Source organism: Peromyscus maniculatus, chromosome 18 (assembly GCF_049852395.1).
Source record: "Peromyscus maniculatus bairdii isolate BWxNUB_F1_BW_parent chromosome 18, HU_Pman_BW_mat_3.1, whole genome shotgun sequence".
Taxonomy (NCBI): Eukaryota; Metazoa; Chordata; class Mammalia; order Rodentia; family Cricetidae; genus Peromyscus; species Peromyscus maniculatus.
The window spans coordinates 18122515-18143058 of NC_134869.1; the positions used below are offsets into that span (position 1 = coordinate 18122515).

The 20544-nt window shown below is 41.7% G+C and overlaps 1 protein-coding gene across 1 annotated transcript in view; it reads right to left on the reverse strand.

Annotated features, from left to right (window-relative positions):
* The window catches only part of Cfap54 (cilia and flagella associated protein 54), a 297311-nt gene that overhangs the window by 98768 nt on the left and 177999 nt on the right, over positions 1 to 20544 (reverse strand). Inside the window, exons 49-51 of the mRNA XM_042263184.2 lie at positions 19114 to 19318; positions 12637 to 12716; positions 9210 to 9379 (exon numbers count right to left, since the gene is read on the reverse strand). Coding sequence (XP_042119118.2) covers positions 9210 to 9379; positions 12637 to 12716; positions 19114 to 19318 — 455 coding nt within the window. The remainder of the gene's footprint in view (positions 1 to 9209; positions 9380 to 12636; positions 12717 to 19113; positions 19319 to 20544) is intronic.

Sequence of the window (20544 nt, forward strand, 5' to 3'; positions counted from 1 at the left end):
AGATTCTGTCATTTGCCGAAGGCAACACTAACAGATACACAACAATTTTACATTCTTGTCAAAATGTTTTGATGATGATGATGATGATGATGATGTGGGGCACACATGTGTCGTGGCATGCATGTGAAGTCTAGAGATCCACTCTGTGGAGTCAGTGCTCTCCTGCTGCCTTTCTGTGGGTTCCGAGATGAAACTCAAATCGCCAAGCTTGTACAACAAGCATCTTTACTGACTGGGTCATCTAGCCAGCCCCATAATATGTCATTTTCTCCTGATATTTTATAAGTGTTTGCTCCTCTTCCCTTTTTCTATTGTTTTGTGTCCTGGCTACAGTGTAATTTTTTCTTGAATCCTCCACACTAATTTGAAAATTACATATCCTGGTTTAGATTTTAACAGCAGTTACTTTTAATGATTTCAAAAACATACTTCTCTATTAATCCATTTTTTAAAAGGTAATTTCTCTGTTTGTCAAAGGAGGGGGAAAACCAGACAGAATGTGGAAGGTGGAAGAACTTGGTACTTTAATTGTGCTTTCTCTTCCAGACCTGCGTGGTTGCTGTGTCTTAGGTACCATCCCTAGCTCATTACTGACCTCTGCCTTTTCAATCCATCAGGTTTTTCTGGAATCACTTCTAACACTTGTATTTGGCTCGAGTGCAAACCGCCTTCCCATAGCCATTTCAGCAGAATCAGGGCACCTCCCTCCCTGGGTTTATAAGATTTCTCTCTCATCCACTACGTTATTTCTTTAAACACATCCTCGGGGCACCCGCCCAGGACTTTAGTTGATGAACCCCTTCTGCAATAAGCTACTTTCAGAGTAGGAGACTCAGTTTTTCTTTCTTCTTCCTCTGCGGCTCCCTGCTGGGAGGGGCATGTATTCAAACTATCCATTTTCATTGACGGGTACCTTTTGAAAATAAATTTCCCCGAATCTAATTATTAACCGTAGTCTTTAGTGCTTTGCTAAGGCCATTGTGCCTTTCTGCGTCTTTATGAATCCTTTCAGCGAGAAATTGAAAGGAGATTGCAGATGAAGAGCACTTGCTGCTTTTGCAAAGGACCTCCACGCAGTACCCGTCTGTATGCACAAGGGCTAACTCCAGCTCCAGGGGATCCGATGCCCTCTTTTGGCCTCTGCTGGTATGCACAGGTTCATACATATACACATAGGAACTAGCTGATGGAATGGACAGCCATACCACAGGCGTTACTTCACTTTTACAAGGGGGTGAAGACTTTTCAGGTGTTTGTGGACCAGTTACAGTTTCCTCTTTTTGAAAGAAGGGTATGTGAAATTGCACCTTTTGTCAATAGTATCCTTTAATGCATGTTTTCCAGTGGCTATAAGTAAAAATGGCATGACCTACTTATTATAAGTACAGTTTGTGGCTACAAGCTGTTTTATTTTCTGGTGCTGAGGTCACACCCAGGCCTTGCACACTCCAAGACGGTGCTCGGCCACTGGGCAACAGCTACCTCCCTAGCCCTGGTTGCAAGCATTTCTTGCACGCATGAAAATTAAAATATTTTACACATTAAATCAGTTGACATTTTTTCTTTGAACTCAGTTCCAACTTGATAAGTTTTTAGAGCTTCAGTGATTTAATTATGTTTTCTTCTGTTGTTAATGAAAGCTTTTAAATTCATCTTGTATAGCCTAATTTTCAGGAATTTGCACACAGGGGGGAGGAGTTCAAAGCCCACCTGTGTCATGTTTTAGCTGTATGATCTTGGGAAATGCAATTATCAATCTCTTTACAAAATGAGAATGATAACAGTTCTAACCACATTAAAATGAATGATTTTGATGATTAAATTAGGATCCATTTGTTCAAAACTACATGCTGGGTATCTATTTTGTGTCAGGAAGAAATCTAGGAGCTATGGATACAGCAGTAAACAATACAAACCAACCCCCGACCCCCACCGCCCACCAGGAATCATTCTGCTACAGTGGGATGTATTTAGCAAACACGTGCTTACTATTGGCATCCTCAGTTTATCGATTTGGCAAGAGAAACAGTAGAGGCCAGATTTATTTTTATTTAGCTATTTTCACTAAATTGTTAAGCAGCTCTCCAATCTTTTAGCAATTATTGAATACTGAGCTCCTAAAAGTTTGCCGGGCCATGGAAACATCTGCCACATTGTCGTCTGTTTATGGTCTAAGGTGATGTTTGTGATTAATGTTACTGCTTTTTGTTTAAAATAAAAGGAAACAAGCAAGAAGAGCAATGAGCCTGACTGGGCCTCAGTTTACCCGAGGTCACACCACAGTCCCTCGCTCCATCTCCCACCCTGAAGGCTACACACTTCTAGGGCACCCTGCTGCTGCTGGGGAGCTTCACAGGCTGGCGCCTCACAACCAACACCTCACCCTGGAAGAAGAGAGTGGCGACCATTCCCGTGGATTCCTCTGCTTCTAAAGCCTGGGTTCTCATTTAAAGAGAAATGGCTTATGAGGTTTGGAATACTGATAACAAAGAAACTGTATAAAACATAGGACATGCCATACATCATAACCCACCTGGTACTGTTGGGTTGCTTAATTTGTTTTCTGTTGCAGCTGAGAATAAAAGTACACTTAGTCCATTGTTCTAGAGCAGTGGTTCTCAAACTGTGGGTGGCGACCCCTTTGGGGGGTTCTCATGTCAGATATTTACATGATTCATAACAACAGCAAAATTATAGTTATGAAGTAGCAGTGAAATAATTTTATGGGGGGGGGTCACCACAACATGAGGAACTGTGCCAAAGGGTATAACACAAATTTTAAATGGTCTTATAATAAAAAAAAAACCAGAGCCTGATATTGGGGTACATGCTGAAAGATCAGAGAGACAAAGGAACAAGGCACAGCCACCACCTCTTACCTCATCAACTCCTCAGCCTGAAAAGACTTTCTAACTGAAAGGGGTTCCTCATCTGAAAAGCCTTTAGTTCCTGTCTCCTCACACTTTATATACCTTTCTCTGCCCAGCCATCGCTTTCTGGGACTAAAGGTATGTGACTCCCAAGCACTGGGATTAAAGGTTTGTGCCACCACCTAGTTTTGTTTTCTCTGTTTTCTCTCCTAGACTGAGTCAATCCCATGTAGTCCGGGGTGGCTTTGAACTCACAGAGATCCAGATAGATCTCTGCCTCCTGAGTGCTAGGATTAAAGGCGTGTGCCCCCACTGCCTGGGCCTCTATGTTTAATCTAGTGCTTGTTCTGACCTCTGATCTTCAGGTACAATTTATTAGGGTACACAATACATCACCACAAAAGGATCTCAGCATTTGGAAGGTTGAGAACCACTCTTCCCTTGGCAGGGTCATCAACCTATCAAGGGAAGTGAGGGCTTCCTGCTGCATTATAGCATAGCAAAATATCACATGGCAAGACAGACGAGCTTGCACCTGCTTGGGCATGTTTCTTACAAAGTCACTAATGCCTACATGAGGACTCTACTTTGTCACCCCATCTAATGCTAATTATCTTTTAAAGGAGCTTATTTTGGTGACTTTCCTGTTGCTGTGCTAGAAAATACCTTGACAAAAAGCAACTTCAGGACAGACAGGCTTTATCCCGGTTTCCAGTTGGAGAGGGATACATGGGCAGGGCAAGTGCGGCAGCAGAAACAGAAAACTGGCTGATCACATTTTCATCCACACAGAGTAGCAAAGAGATCAAACAGGAAGTGGGCAAGGATCTAAGACTCCAAAGCCCACCCCCAGTGACACACTTCCTCCAGCAAGATTCCACCTCCTAAAAGTCCCATAATCCAAAGGACACCACCAACTAGAGCCCAAGTGTTCACACGCATGTGCCTACAGGGAACATTTTTTACTCATACCACTGCAGAGAGACATTGTTAGTTAGCATCCACCGCAGAGGGCTGCGTTTCCATGGCACCACCTCCAGGGACCACATTTAAGCATCAGCAACTGCACAATGGAGAATGCCGAGTTCCTCCACTGCACTAGCCAGAGAAGTCCAGAAATATGAGCCAGGCTGAAGTCTCAAATCCCAGGAGATTTCATTTTTGTCAGAAAAGCAAAAGGCTTGGATGCTTTCCCATTTAGACCACAAATTAAAAACAAAGCAAAACAAAAAACAAACATCTGCTTAAACAACATAAAAAGGGCGGGGTTCTGAAAGAGAGTCCAGAAGGAGAAATACAGTGTGGGAAGCTTTGATCCCATTTATTTCTTATTAACATTCGTGACAAAAATGGTCAGTTTAGTCTCGTAAAATCCATGCAGCTTGCTCTACCTGTCACCCCAGGGGAAGTGCCTTTCAATTTCCTTGACACATAATTTTATTAGAAGTATCAGCAAATGTCAGGCTGACCATCATTTGGAAAGGGATTGTCCAACACGCTCAGCAGTGCCCCCAACAGAAGCCTGTCAGGGGGTCAAAAAGAAAAACTCACTCATCCTGACAGTAACCTTCCCAGAATGAAGACTGCTCTGCAGATGCAATAGCACCAAAGGTTCTTCAGGTTTTCTCCCCCAGGGGTCACATTCATGGATTTAAAATGGGAGTGTTCTGATACACTGGCAGAGTTGGCGTACGTCGACCACACATCTGCCTAGTCTTCAAATTAACGCTCTATTATGACAGCCCTTTCCTGAATATCTCACAATTTCTCATTCCCATTCCTTTCTCATTAAAAAAAAAAGAAGAAAGAAAAAGCACTCATCACTCACATCCTCTGTACCAAAAGAGAATAGAATATCTAAGGACAGGTAAAGAACGAAGGTAATGACCAGAAAGTGTGCAATCATGCGTGCATGCGTGTGTATGTTCTAGGTCTGCAGTTACTCTCAGAGATATAGTTTGAGGAAAAGAGCGTACTGGCAATCATATAGTAAAAGTTTCTTCACCCCTCAAACTCTGGCAGGGGAAATCATTTGTGATTAGTAGTAACAGTCTAAGCCTAAGCCTGTAATTAATACAGTTTCAAACCCTACCAATAAGCTGTAGCATAATGATGGCCATAAATGTACTATCGCTCTAAACTACCATAGCTCAAGTTTAATCTCAACACCACTATCCACCCCTAAAAACTACTAGTGTATGTAAAATTATTGGGCCCACTAAAGAGTGCTGTCAACATTTAAGATATCAGAAATTGAGTTATTTAATATTGACTTTTTAGGATAAAAAATAAGTCATTACATATTAAAGGAAACAATACATTTTACACAAAAAAAATATTTTCCAAAACATGAATGCAGAGGCTGCCATGGCTTTATTTACTGGTTGTTCTAATAAAGGAAAACCTCTCTGTGCTGGTACATCAGTCTATTGTCCCATTTTATTTTGATTAAAGTAAAGAAGATTAAGCCTCACACAAGGAGACTTTTTCTTTCCTTTTGGGGTCTACATATGCGCATGGTGTATGTGTGAGTATATGTTTGTGAATATACATGTGTGTGTGCAGATGTGCATGCACACCTGCACACATGCATGTGGAGGTCAAAGGTCAATGTCTTGTGGCTTCCTCTATTACTTTTGTTTTGTTTTTCAAAATAGGGTTTCTCTGTGTAGTTTTGGTGCCTGTCCTAGAGCTTACTCTGTAGACCAGGCTGGCCTCGAACTCACAGAGATCCGCCTGGCTCTGCCTCCCGAGTGCTGGGATTAAAGGCGTGCGCCGCCACCGCCCAGCCCCTCTGTTACTTTTTAACCTTATTGAGACAAGTTCTTTCACTGAACATGGGTCTCATTGACCTGCTGGGCTGACTGAGCAGCAAGCTCTGGGGATCCTCCTATCTCTGCTCCCTCCCACTCCCACACTAGGTTACAAGTGCATACCACCAGGCTTTTTACCGGGGCGCCAGAGATCTTTGCTCAGGTCCTTATGCTTGTTCAGAGAGCGCTCTGCCCACTGAGCCTTTGTCCCGGCCCCCAATTGGCCTCTCTAGATAACTACAAACATTTTCCTTTGGTAGTTTCTTAAATGTTTGTAGCCATATAGAATCCTGTAGCACACACTGATGAAGGTTTCCTACATCGAAACCTATTGCTCTGCTGGACTCACAAAGATTTTGAAATACTGAGCACTAGTCATCTGGAAAAATGAGTTATGTAAATACATCAATTATTGAAATACTTAATTATATACTTCAAAAAAATATTTCCATGAATATTACCACTCATATAACCAAACTCTCATGTTCGTGTGACAAATACATATTCTCCAAAATTCAGATGTTCCTTTGAAAGTTCAAATTCTATCACAGGGAACAGATACTACCAGATCTGTTCCTAGAAGTAACATAATCGTTTTCAAGAAAATGTCTGCCAAATATCCCAAGTTGAACAGCCACAGTCTGTCAGTTGTTTTTTCAAATAAAGATGGTCTTCCACGAAAAGAGCATCTTGTTCAACTCTCAATTCCATCACCCATGTGTTCCTTTGAAAGACAGCCATCAGCACTGGTACACTGCAGGAATGCCCAGACAAACAGCCCACTGAAGATCCCACCAGCCTGGGAAGGTCCACACTGTAGGGAAGAGATTCCAAATGCCACAGCATCTGCTTCTTCACCAAAGGCATTATTAAATGCAGTTGGCTTTAATCTCTCTCTCTCTCTCTCTCTCTCTCTCTCTCTCTCTCTCTCTCTCTCTCTCTCTCTCTCTCTCTCTCTCTCTGTGTGTGTGTGTGTGTGTGTGTGTGTGTGTGTGTTCTCTCCTTTCACCATGCAGGTCCCAGGGATTGAACTTGGGTCATAGGGCTTGACAGAACGTGCTCTTACCCTCTGAGTCATCTTTCCAGACCCCAGCTGGCTTTTGTTTTTGTTTTTAATTGCACATGAGCAATATTAACGTCTATAATGTCATAGTTTTTTTCCCACTCTGTGATTCATGCTGAGGGGTCAGAGTTTTAGAGTTGTTTTGGCAGCATCCATGCATAATACGGTGAGTCAGGTAATCATCACATCTTAGTTCTAACAGAATATTTCAGTCTTCAGACCCCCACCTCCAAAGGTCTCAGACATTGCCAGTCACCTGCATTCCCTGAGAACCACTGCTCCACAGAGAGCTTATAGATTTTTCATGACTGCTTAGAAATGGAAAAATTACCCCTCATTCTGTCTCTGGAATAAAATACATGTACAATGTACATAAGCCAATGTGTGAATCTGCTGAGTGTAGAGCTAGGCCTTCTAGAGAGAGTGTGGTAGGTTACTGGAAAGCTTGGCTATGTCTCGAGAGAATGGGGAAAGGAGCTGGTTTGTTTTAGTTTCATGGCGCTTGCTGGATGGTGGCATTTGGGTAAGGGTTCCTATACATGGATCATGAGTCTAAACATCCTACCAGCACCAGAGTGGCATAACTGATCCTTGTTACCTGCTCACACAGGTGCTGGGTACCAGAAGGGGAGTGGTGGAACCCAAAGGCTGTCCGCAGTGAGCATAAAAATTGACCCATACTCTCTGTTACAACACATAACTTTTTATCTCTTTAAATAATAGGACTTAAATCCTGAGCTTCAGGCATGATACACACACAGTCTACCACTCAACTCTATCAAGCCACAGTACCTCATCTTCAAAGAACTCTTTCTCTTCCCTCAAGCCCAATGTCCCTACTCCTGATGGCCTCCTGGAGCTTATGGTTTCAGACATGGTACGCAGCTGACTCACTTATGGTTGAAGAGCATTAGCAGCCTGCTTATCATCTGTTAGGAGATACGCTTCCTGACCAGAGGGTTTTCATCAGCACTACTACGCATTTTGTACAGGTTACACATACTCACCTGTGCTCAGCATAGTGTCAATGCTCCAAACTATTTTCAGTGAATGATACAAGTATATATACATATGTATTAGTAAACAAACCACTGGTGAATGTGTCCGAGGACTTCATGATACAGATGTGTTTATCACCAGTGGCATGGAAACCCACTGGAAGACTATTTCTGTGAGTATAAAGGCTCTCTGTACTAGTGCTATTGTATACATAGCTGTGAACACGTGGATAAAGGTGCCTTTGCACCATCAGTCTCTAAACCAGAGTGTGGTAGTGAGACAGCTAATGAAAGAATCAATGACCGAGATGAATAAAAGCTCTGATACACTGTGCATTAAATAATCAGCTTCTCAGACATTCCAGCCCTCAACAGGGTCTCACACAGTCCAGCCCTCAACAGAGTCTCACACAGTCCAGCCCTCAACAGGGTCTCACACAGTCCAGCCCTCAACAGGGTCTCACACAGTCCAGCCCTCAACAGGGTCTCACACAGTCCAGCCCTCAACAGGGTCTCACACAGTCCAGCCCTCAACAGGGTCTCACATAGTCCAGCCCTCAACAGGGTCTCACACAGTCCAGCCTTCAACAGGTCAGATGATGCTACTTTTTAAAACCCAGATCTTCTTTGTCTTTTTAATTTTGTGTGTGTGTGTGTGTGTGTGTGTGTGTGTGTGTGTGTGTGTGTGACGTACAGCAGTGGCTGAAGAAGCCTGAAGAGGCCAGAAGAGGGCACTGGATTCTCCAGAGCTGGATTACAGGTAGTCACCCCATCTGGATGTTCTGGAAGAATATTCTTAACTGCTGAACAATCTCTTAAGCCTCTTTTCATATTTTTATTTGGTGCTTAAGAAAAAAACAATACTCCAAAGCCTTTATGTGTTTAAAAAACTATAAAAATTGAATTTCTTGTTAAAAAATAAACAAAAGTCAAGCACCATTAATTTGTTCATTTTATATATGATATTAAACATCCTACCTAGTATGTTTAATAAAGGAATTTCTTTATGGAAAACTGATGTGTTCTATGTAAAAATTAATTTTAAGACCCTGTGAATAATTAAAAATAAGTACACCCCTATAGATCTAGGACTCTCCAAAACTTATAAAATGTGAATATTCAACAAATGAGAATAAACAACTTCCCACTGCCACCAAACGACAGGGAACTGGGACTTTTGGGGTAAGTGGGTAAGGAGAGTGAGGGGTGAGGGGACAAAGGGAAGAAGGGGGAGAGGGGTTGAGGGGGTGAAGAAGGGGAGGAGTTAAGTGGGTAAGTGGAGTGTGGGGGATGAGGGAGGGAGGAGTGAAAGGATGAGGGGTGAGAGGATGAGGGAGTGAGAGGATGAGGGGATAAGGGGGTGAGGGAGTGAGAGGATGAGGAATGAGAGGAGGAGGGGGTGAGGGGTGAGAGGATGAAAGGGCGAGGGGGTGAGGTGGTATTCCTCTTCTTCCAGGAGACTCACCCATATGCTGCCCGGTGTCTCTGTAGGGCAATTGCTGCCAGCTGAAGTCTGGCCTCCACCATGGTCTCCAGCTCCCCAACAGAGCACTGACAGAGGGGCTTGTGACATTGATGCTCCATCTCAGACACCAGGCAGTTGAGCCTGTCTTCAGCCTCCATCAGTAAAATTGACTAAAGAAAGAGCACCACACGGTCACTCAAATTCAGAGACAAAGCTTCACTCTTGACAACTCTTCATTAACCTTGAGTTCACACACAAAAGAGCTGTAGCTCATGACTGAATAAAATTTATATGGTGTATCTATTTTCTCTCTAAGGCACATCACAAACACGAGACACCATTGCTGTGGGACAAACTTTGTACACTGCAAATGTGTATTATTCTCATTGGTTAATGAAAAAGCTGAGTGGCCAATAGCTGGACAGGTAGAGTATGGACAGGAGAGCCAAGCTGAGAGGATGCTGGAAGAAGAGGGGCAGAGTCTGGAGCGTCTTGAGCAGATACAGAGAGAAGCAAGATGAGCGTGCTATGTTGAAAGAAGGTACCACCATGTGGCAGAGGATAGATAAGAAATACGGGTTAATTTAAAATGTAAGAGTTAGCTAGTAACTAGCCTATGCTATTGACCGTTCATTTATAATTAATAAGAAGTCTCCATGTCAGTTATTTGGGAGCTGACAGGTGGGACAGAAAAATCCACCTACATATCATCATAATATTCTGCATGAGGGACTAATATTATATATCACAAAACTCGTTGACAACAGAAACACAGTGAGGGGATATAGCACATATTTGGGGATTACTAATGCAAAAATATAAAGCTAAAATATTTTAAGCATTGACATGGCATTCCAAAAAGCAACAGATACTGAAGCATTCAGATGTTTAGATTAGGGATGCTCAAGCAGTGACATCTATCCAAATATTACCAAATCCCACAGAATTTGAAGATTCTGGTAAGAGTCACTCAACCTGTACTAACAGACCAGAGAAGCAGAAGGGCCACCTGGCAGTCTAAGAGAGGGAGAAAACAAAGCATCAGTGAAAAATCTCTTCCATCATGGTCAGTCACATACATACTGGGTGCATATATATTTTTATGATCAAATGTTTTTGACATACTGAGCATGTCCAAAATGATTATAAAAGTATGGATGTCAAGAATGTGCTTTTTGAAGTTACAAGTAAATGCTAGCAAATGGGCTAATTAGCAGACAGAATCCATAATGAAGGCAGACTGTATTCCAAGTTAAATTCTGATTACTTAATTAGTAATATGGAGGTAATGATATTTTATGATATACAATCAATTGTAAACAGAATCAATGTGGCAGAAGACAGTCTTTCAAACAACTGGTCTCAACATGTACTTTTGACAGTGGGCTGGATCTAAAAGCCTCCTCCTGGAGAACTAGCTCTCACAGTACTATAAAAGGGTACCATGCAAGCTTCGAAGAGAAGGATATAACCAATGACCTACCCAACTATGATGTCTATGAACCACAACAACAACCATTATGGCAGGATTTCCCTAAAGGCACAGTAGTGGTACACATACCTAGGTAGTAACCAACAGTACTTTAATTGAGCTTAAGACAGGCTCATCAAGATGAAAATCACATGTGGTGCTGGAAACCTAGCAACCTACCCAGGGCTAGTGAACTGATGGATCTTGGAAGAGACCCTGCAACTGCTGCTATACTAAACCAGGACAATAATCCTTAACTACATTCTAAACAGTTGTCCATATGCCCACAGATGAGTATAGTCCTCACTCCTTATCAAGAAAACTTCTCCTTGTGATAGACAGTGACCATTGCAGAAAATCACAACCCAATCAAAATGCAGAGTTGTCCACCTTTTGAGCCCCATCCCAAATGAAACACTTAAAACACAGCTCTTGCATTCAAAACCCAGGGGACATGAAGAAGGAGCAAGATCTTAAGAGCCAGAGGGCCAGGAAAGGTACTGTGAGAGTGTGTCTTCTAGAAATACGAGAGAAGCTGCATGCATGAAATCTCATCAGCATGGAAGCCTGAGGACCTGAAGGAAGACATCATTAGCTGTGCTAGTGGGAGGGGAAAAGCTCATGAGGCTTCATCTCTACACAAGGAACTACAGGCAACTGTGGAATGCTGAGTGGGGGAGAATTAGTCATCCTTGGGGCAGAGCACACGAATGAATTACCTGATGCTAAAGATTAACTCTGAAACCATAACATACAAGTAACATCACACAGACTGATCATGTCGTATTTATGGATTTAGGAATATATGTTTATATACACATATATGTAACAACAATTAAAGGAAAAGAGGTCATGAATTTGAAAGGGAGCAAAGTGGGTCTGTGTATGAGAGGGTTTGAAAGGAATAGAGGGAAGGGGGAAATGATGTAATTATATTATAGTCTCAAAAAATAAAAATAAATTAGAAAAGAAATAGATATCTAAAAATTTGCATTTACAAAGCAAAGACTATTATAAGTAATTTAGTGTAATGGGTAAAACCATGGAGCTTTTAAATAAGTAAAAAAATAATAATAAATCCTATTCCCAGATCTATATTTTATTATCTGAATGACATTAGTAAATTCCATATATTGTCTAAACCTTAGGGATTTTTTGGTTTTTTTGTTTTATTGTATGTGTTTGTGTGTGTGTGTATTGTTGTTGTTCTTGTTTTTATTTTTCAAGACAGGGTTTCTGTGGTGGTATTCTAATTGTACTGAAATGTGATTTTGATTGTATGTTAATAAATAAAGTTGCCCGGGGGTCAGAGCTATTAGAGCCATAGACAGAGTGTGGCAGTGGTGGCACATGCCTTTAATCCCATAGATCTCTGTGTGTTCAGGGATACAGCCAGCATTGGAGACATATGCCTTTAAGACCTAGGGGGCTGTACATTCAGACAGTGACGAGGCAGTCACGTGTTTGGGTTTATAACCAATGAGAAGGCAGAATGACTGGAAAATTGACTTACACACAGGAAATAGCTCTCTTTTCGGGAAGCTGGGACCGCAGGAGGCAGGGTGAGATTTTAGCTCTGAGCTCTGACCTCTCGGCTTTCTCTTTTACATTGTTTCTGTGTTTCTTATTTAATAAGACGGTTGGTTATATCTACAGGTCTCTGTCTGTGTAGTCCTGGCTGTCCTGGAACTCTCTCTGTAAACCAGGCTGGCCTCAAATTTATAGAGATCCACCTGCCTCTGCTTCTCAAGTGCTGGGATTAAAAGCCTGGCAACCTTAGTTTGTTTTATGTTTTGTTTTGTTTTTTATGAAACAGTGTAGTAAAAAAAATGATTAATACCTATATCATAGAAATATGAGAATTAAAACACCATGCAAAATACCTATTGTATAGTGAGCATTTTTGATAAACAATTTACCATGATTTGAAGAAAAAAATGAAATATTCAGGCTTACCTTTATCATGCTAAGAGTGTACTCATCTCTAAATTTCAAAAGTTGACAGTGTGAGTTTTCATTATCTTTTGGGAAAAAATCTAAAGACATAAAATTTTTTAGAAATATCAAGGATTAATATTTAGTTTAAATAGTACTTATATTTGTTAAAAAATCTATCATTCATGAAATACATAAATAAATATAATTAAACAAAATCAACAATGAACATTAGAAACTCATATGTGTATTGGCATTCCCTAAATATACCTTAGAATGCTGATGCTTATTCTTGCAACAAATCAGACAGCACTAAAAGATCCTTTGCATATTGAATGATGTGACTCGGGTTATTAATTTCCAATATAAAATTGTGGTTCTTCTCCCGGTCTTTCATCAATTTCTAACACTTCAAATAAACAACAACAAAAAAATCCTTGGAAGCTGTCTTAATTAGGGTTTTATAGCTGTGAAGAGACACCATGACCACAGCAAATCTTATAAAGGAAAACATTTCATTAGGGCTGGCTTACATTTTTAGAGGTTTAGTCCATTGTCAACATGGTGGGGAGCATGGTGGCATGCAGGTAAACATGGTACTGGAGAAGGAGCTAAGAGATCTACATCTAGATCCACAGGCAGCTGAAGGAGACTGCTGCACTGGGTGTGGCTGGAGCACATAAAATGTGAAAGCCTGCATCCACAATGATACACTTCCTCCAACAAGGCAATACCTACTCCAACAAGGCCACACCACTCCTATGGACCAAGCATTCAAACACATAGTCTATGGGGACCATTCCTATTCAAACCATGGCAGGAGCACTGATTCTTATTGATATGTAGAAGCCCTTGCTGTAAGAGCAGAGAGTGGGACCATCTGGAACAGCAAGTCTATTCAAGCAATGTAGTTAAGTAGCTCCCAAATACCTGATCTCCAACCTAAAGTCTGCCCTTATTTTGAAACAGGATTTAGATAAAAGTCTTTGCTTGTGACATTCAACCAAATGCAGAATCACAAGTCACTATACATTGCTACAGAAACATTATCTACCTACAAATTTGACAAATGGAAAGAATGATTTTAGAATCAAATGGGACTTGGCACTGACTTCTTCCATCGCAATCCTTGCTTCTCATAAAACAGGAGGCTTAGGGGTCAGCTAAGTAAAAAGGATAGATTTAGGCTTTTTTCTCAGAAAAAAGAGACTAGAGAGATCAACTTCTAGTATGAGAATTCAAGGAGCTTTCAGAACCTGCTCCATGGGGAAATTGTTTTTAAAATGTCTTATAGTCTCTGGGAAAGTGTGCTAAGGCATATAGCAAATGGGCAAATGAACTTAACAATTTCAGCTGTAGCTGAGCTTAGAGAAGTTCAACTCTAATGACATGCTCAAGAATGCCAGTGGTTACAGAGAAAGGTCTAGAAAACGTTGATGGATTCAATCAGATACATGGGCTAAATTGTGCATTGGTTGCATTGTGGGAAAGTACTGGAGGGAGAGAAATCCAGGGTCCTCCATAGCTCAGAATAAGTTCTGAGCACTGACTTCAGAATTAGCCCTTGACTATATGACAAGAAGGGCAAATTACGCCCCCAAGAAGTTGTCCAAATAATAATGTAATCAGCCAGCAATTCACAGAGATTAACAGCTGGGTAGGATCCAGGAGAGTAAAAGAAAGTCTAGACGACACTGCCTCCCTAGGGTGGTGGTGTGGGCTGGGGAAAAGAAATGGAATAAGAGGAGATTCCCTTCCAAGGCATGCCCTCAATGGACCACTTCTTCCAACTGAGCTCCACCTCCTAATATCCCATTCAACTCTGGATGTATCAGTGAATTATCTACTGATAAAGTTAGGATTCTCATAATTCAATCCCTTCTCCATGACTGGAGCCACCAGCAAGGGACCAAGCTTTCAAGACATAGGATGAGACACTAAATACCCAAACCACACCATGAATCCAGCAGGCTACTCACAAGTAGTTCTAGAAGAACTAGAGCAAACCATAATTGATGATATAAAGAAAGGCTTGGTGACAATGTTTGATCAAATCAAAAGCATTGGTGGATAAATTGCAAAACATAACTCCTTGAAATTACAGAGCTAAAATATACAATAAGTAAAATAAAACACTGACAACAGGGGCTCCACATTAAATCTGGGACTAGTAAAAGAAAAAAATTGATAAATCAGAGAAAAAAAGCATGAAGAAAAACACACAGTACCAATGAAGTCTGAGTTTTCATTAAGCTTACTACACATTCATGATAGGAGTAACAGAGAAAGGGGAGAGAAGGAAAGGCAGAAGAAATAAGCAAAGAAGTAATAGCTGGGGTTGACCAGATAGCTTAAAGGGTAGAAGCTCCTTACCAAGTGTGCTGGAATCCTAGGAATCTATGGAAAGGTGGAAGGAGAGAACCGGCTACACAAAGTTGTCTTCTGACCTCCACAGGAGCCATGAAAAACCCTGGTGTGGATGCTCATGCCCAAGGACCCAGCATTAGAGAAGCAGAGACAGGTAGATCCAGGAGCTCACTGGCCAGGCAAGCACCAAAAGAGTGAAAGACACTTCTCAAGGTAACAAAACAAGGATCAGTAGAGGAAGACATTATGCCACTTTCTGGTACACACACACATACTTAAATTTAAAAAAAAAAAAAAAAGAATAGTTTAAAAGTCTTCCAAATTGGACTGGAAAGATGACTCAGCAAATAAAAGCACTTTCAGTGAAAGCACTAGGACTTGAGTTCAAATCTCTAGTCCTAAAGTAGAATCTGGGCATAGTTGTGTGTGCCTGTAACCCCAGTGTGGACACAGAGACAGGTAGATCCTGGGAGCTCTGTAACCAGTCAGCCTCATTTAATCAACAAGTTTCACATGTGATAAGACATCCTGTCTCAGCAAATAAAGTGAAAAATGATACAGGAAGATATGAAACATCTTCCTCTGGCCTGTATATATGCACACATGTACATGTGTGCCCACATACACATGTATACACACACAGAAATATTCTTGAACTTTATTAGGAAACATTCAACACATCCAGGTTGATCAACCAACTCCCAGTAAAAGAACTATAAAGAGACCCATAGCCAGGCATGGTGGCACATGCCTTTAATCCCAGCACTTGGGAGACAGAGCCAGAAGGATCTCTGTGAGTTTGAGGCCAGCCTGGGCTACAGAATGAGATCTAGGACAGGCACAAAAACTACACAGAGAAACCCTGTCTTGAAAACAAAAACAAAAAAAAGACCCATAAATAGAATATGCTAGTAATATGAGAGGAAGTATGTTGAAAATCAGTAAGAAGAAAATTGTGAAAGCAGTGAGAAGAAAATGATTTATCAAGATTAATTCCCAGCTTCTCATTAGAAACAATGTAAGACAGAACATGCTGTAACACCTTCAGAGTGACTAACAGTTTGTCAACCAAGACTCCCAAAACCAAAAGTGATCTTTCAGAAATGAAGGCCAAGAAATCTCTTAAGTTAAAGAGAGACTGAGAAAATGTTTGCTCTCAGACACACCACAAATATAAGTAGAAAAGAGATGTGGAGGGCTAACAGCCAGCGACCCTGGATGATGGATGACCCAAATCCATATGAAAAGTCGGGGGCAGCAGTGTGGCTGATTGTGTTATGAAAGATGCTGTGTGTGCACTTCCCCTTTCTTCTCTGCGTTTCACCAAACAGCAACTGTACAAAATCCTGTGGACCAAACACTGGATCAATAATGCAAGAGGCATGTGATATGTTTACAAATAACAGCACCAATGAAGTGAGTGACAGCTATACTGGACTAAGGAAATTCTCCCAGATGCCATGAATAAGGGACAGATTACAAGGACCCAAGTGATAAAGGGGACTACCAGAGCTGAAGTTGTAAGCATGCATTTGCTCTGCTTTCTTATTACAGCTTCTTTAAAAGTTGTCAAATTATATAAAGTAATAATTTCAAATTATATTGCTGAGTTTGAAAATGCACATAGCCCGAACCTGAAGGAATGGAAAAAGGTATTCCACACAAATGGCAATCAAAGGATTGGCCTAAACTTATAGTTAACAAAAGAGACATTCAGAAATGGTCACAGACATAGACGTCATAAAATGATAAAGGACTCTGTCTTAGTTAGGGTTTCTATTGCTGTGACACCATGACCACAGCAACTCTTACAAAGGAAAACATTTCATTGAGGTGGAGGCGTACAGTTTCAGGATTTAGTCCATTATCATCACGGTGGGGAGCATGGTGGCATGTAGGCCGACATGATGCTGGAGAAGGAGCTGCTACCCCAATCCACCTCAGGAAGTAGTCTGAGTCACTGGGCAGTATCGTGAGCAAAGATGAGACCTCAAAGCCTGCCTCCACAGTGGCATACTTCTCCCAACAAGACCACACCCACTCCAAGGCCACACCTTCTATTAGTGCCACTCCCTTTGGGGGCCATTTTCGTTCAAACCACAGGCTTAATACACGACGAACATGCAGCAAATGTAAATATATGTGTATTTTAATTTGGAGCACCAAGATATACACAGCAATAACAAGCAGCATCAAAGGGAGACACAGCAATAAAGAAATAGCAGGAGACCTCAACACCCTGCTTCCCAAAATGGACAGATTGTCTAGGCTGACAGTCAGCAGGGAACAGAGGACTGGAACAGCAACTGCAAACCGAATGGTTTTAACAGACATTTACAGACCACACCATTCAACAGAATCTGAATACACATTCTCTCCAAGTGCACCAAAAATATTCACCACAATGGATCTTAGGCCACAGAACAAGCCAGATGAAACTTAAGAGGTCTCCAGCAACATCAATGATATTTCTCAGTTGCAATAGTGTGTGTTGGAGCATGGTCCAAGAATGGAGCTTTGTGGGGAGACTTCAGAGCGCTTGTGAGAAAACCACAAGAAAACAAGACAAGGCTCTTGTGGTTCAACCTCTTCGAAAACATGAAGTTGTTCTTGGAATGTGCTGTCGTGCCCCTCCCAGGTGTAGCGGATGAGGTGAGTTTGCTTTAGATTACTCATTACAACTGGCTATTGTCACTTATTTACATGGCTCTATAGAGAAACATGGTTTTGTCCCATTTGGCTTGCCTGCCACATGCAGCTTGGTTGCATGATCGGACACTTTACTCATGTGATTCTTTACCCTCAGAGTATACATTGTCTGATACTCCGAATAAACTTGGTTCTTGCATGTTTTTGTTAATGTTTAGGCTCCTCTCTCACAGGTTCACAGTGCCAACTAGAGTGGTAAACAGTATGAAGTGAAATTAATAAGCAAGAGACATTGTGGAGATTTGACAAGTCCGTGGGAATTTAATGCCAGGCTCTGAACAATCAATGGGCCCAATTAGAAGTCAAACTAAAATGCTATTTTGAGACAAATTAGAAATATATAACTCCGATTTACAGGATGTAGCAAAAGGAATCTACACAAAGGATTTTGCAGTGATAAATATCTATACTGGGAAAAAAGGAAGAGAACCTAACTTTACCCTTCAATGATGTAGAGAAAAGAACAGACTGAAGCCGAGTGTGACAGAAGGTAAAGGGATGGACAGTATAGAAAAAAATGAGAGAGAGAGAGAGAGAGAGAGAGAGAGAGAGAGAGAGAGAGAGAGAGAGAGATGGAAGAAACCAAATGTCAATGAACCTATAAATTGATTTGGGGGTTTTCTATTTTTTTTTTTAAAGATAAACATGATCTTAAAATCTCCAGTTATAATAAAAACACAGAGATATACATTTTAAGGTAGTGTATTTCAAAAACACATATACTTGATAGCCCACAAGACCCACCCATCGGTATCCATCATAGGAAGATACACTGTCAGATGGATCGGGATCACTGTGAGATAGCTCCTTGGAGACCATGCATGAATTTCAACAGGGCACTGCTTCGGGGATGTCCATAACACAGAATAATACACAGATGTAGTAAGTCAAAACAAGATTGTTGTTCTAGCATGGCTTCAGTGAAACCTTTTAAAAGGTGTATTTATTTACATTATCACTGCATGTCTATATGTTAATTATGTGTGTGCAAGTATCTGCAGGATCCAGACATTGCCATCAGAGTCCCCAAACTGGAGTTATAAGAGGTTGTGAGGGCCCAAAGTGGGTTCTGGGAACCCAACCTGGATCCTCTAAAAGAGTATCAAGTACCCTTAACTGCTAGGCCATCTCTCCAACTCTGCATTTTGTTTTATCATAAGAAATGCAAGATTGAAAAAAATGGAAGCATTCTATTCTGTACAACAGTGAAAAGTTCTATTTTGTGCATTCATCATATTTATATAGCTATGCATGGATGGACAGATGAATATGTGTGCACTTGCACCAAGACATAAACATATATGTGCCACAGGACTTGAGGGGGGAAAATACATGCTCATACATATTTATATGGATTATTGGGAGCAGGTGGTTAGTGGTTGAGGAAACAAGGAAAAAGCAGGAGTGGAAACCAAAGCTCACCTTTCAGGTTTGGGAGGTTGGGTTTGCTCTTCTCAACAATGGCGTGGTACAGTGTTCTTGGTGAATTATCTGGGATACAGTTTATCGTTGCAGCCAAACTTAAGAAGAAGTACGCCTTGACAAAATTAAATTTATTTAAGAGATGCTGATGGCCAAGAGTAACGAGAATGAGAGGCAAGCCTCTGTTCATTAAGTCTTCAAGCGCCTACAAAGGAGACGGGGAAGGGGAGAAGCTGGTTAAATATCTTCTCACATGGTAGTTTTGGTCCCATTTCATTTTTCCGATCAGGTGTCGGATGAAGCATCAGACACGACAGTTCCGTAAATGGCAGAAACACTCCAGCTCCTCAACACACACACACACACACACACACACACACACACACACACACACACACACACACATCCTGCCCTGCCACATAATGAGCAACCAAACCTGGGGTCAGAGTGAGGGAACAGATTCCTTACCAGCTCGGGGAGACCGCAGAGGCTCGACAGTCACACACCTATAGGCTGTTCCCAGTTACCGTGAGTACAGACCGGACAAGAACAGGAAAACAGTCTCCCTACCCGACTCAGCATCCATGCTCAATCATGCCCTTCCCCAGCCTCTCTCTCCATCTCATACTGGCTTCCTCTGCAGCCAAGACTCTAAAGTTCATTGGATGGCCTGCAGGGGTGGGCAGTGGAAAATCGCACGGCAGTGCAAGTGGTCCTCCATTAACGACCATCAACAGCCATCATCCTAGAGACCGCCTGTCTCCCCACCTAGTCATTCCCCACCCTCCTCTCTTCTAAATTCTGACCACCCCATTCCCTCTCCCCATCTACCGGGGGCTGAAAATGTGTCTGTGTTGTTTACTGACTCATGTTCAGTTGACAGACAACCAAAATAATACCTGGCACGTGGTGGGCTCAAGAGATTAAAGAGATCTTTTTTAAAACTGGAGGCCAGTGAGGTGGTTCTGTGGGTAAAGGTGCTGGCCACCAATCCCAAGGACCCTACATAGCAAAAGAAAACCAATTCCCAGAGGTTGTCTCCTGAGCTCCACAGGCATGCCATGGCACGTGCCCCACTTACCCAAATAAATAACAAAATGTAAAGCATGAAAAGGAAAAGGAAAACCTAAGTGGATCGGACCCCACTTTTGCTCAAAGCTCTCCAATGGCTCCCCGTTTTGCTCAGCTAAGAGTCCATGTTGCAATGTCCCTACAAGACTTCTCAGCTTGACCTCTCTGACCTTATGTATTACTGCTCCTCCACCATCCATGCAACTCCAGCCACACTAGCCAGGATGGCTATTACCAACCCAAGCAAGTTCACTTCAAGACCCCTGCACTTGTTCCCTCTTTCTAGAGGATTCTTTCTTGAAATTGCATGAGCCCCATCTAGTTTTAAGAGAAGATGAACTTGCTCACTGCATTTGATTT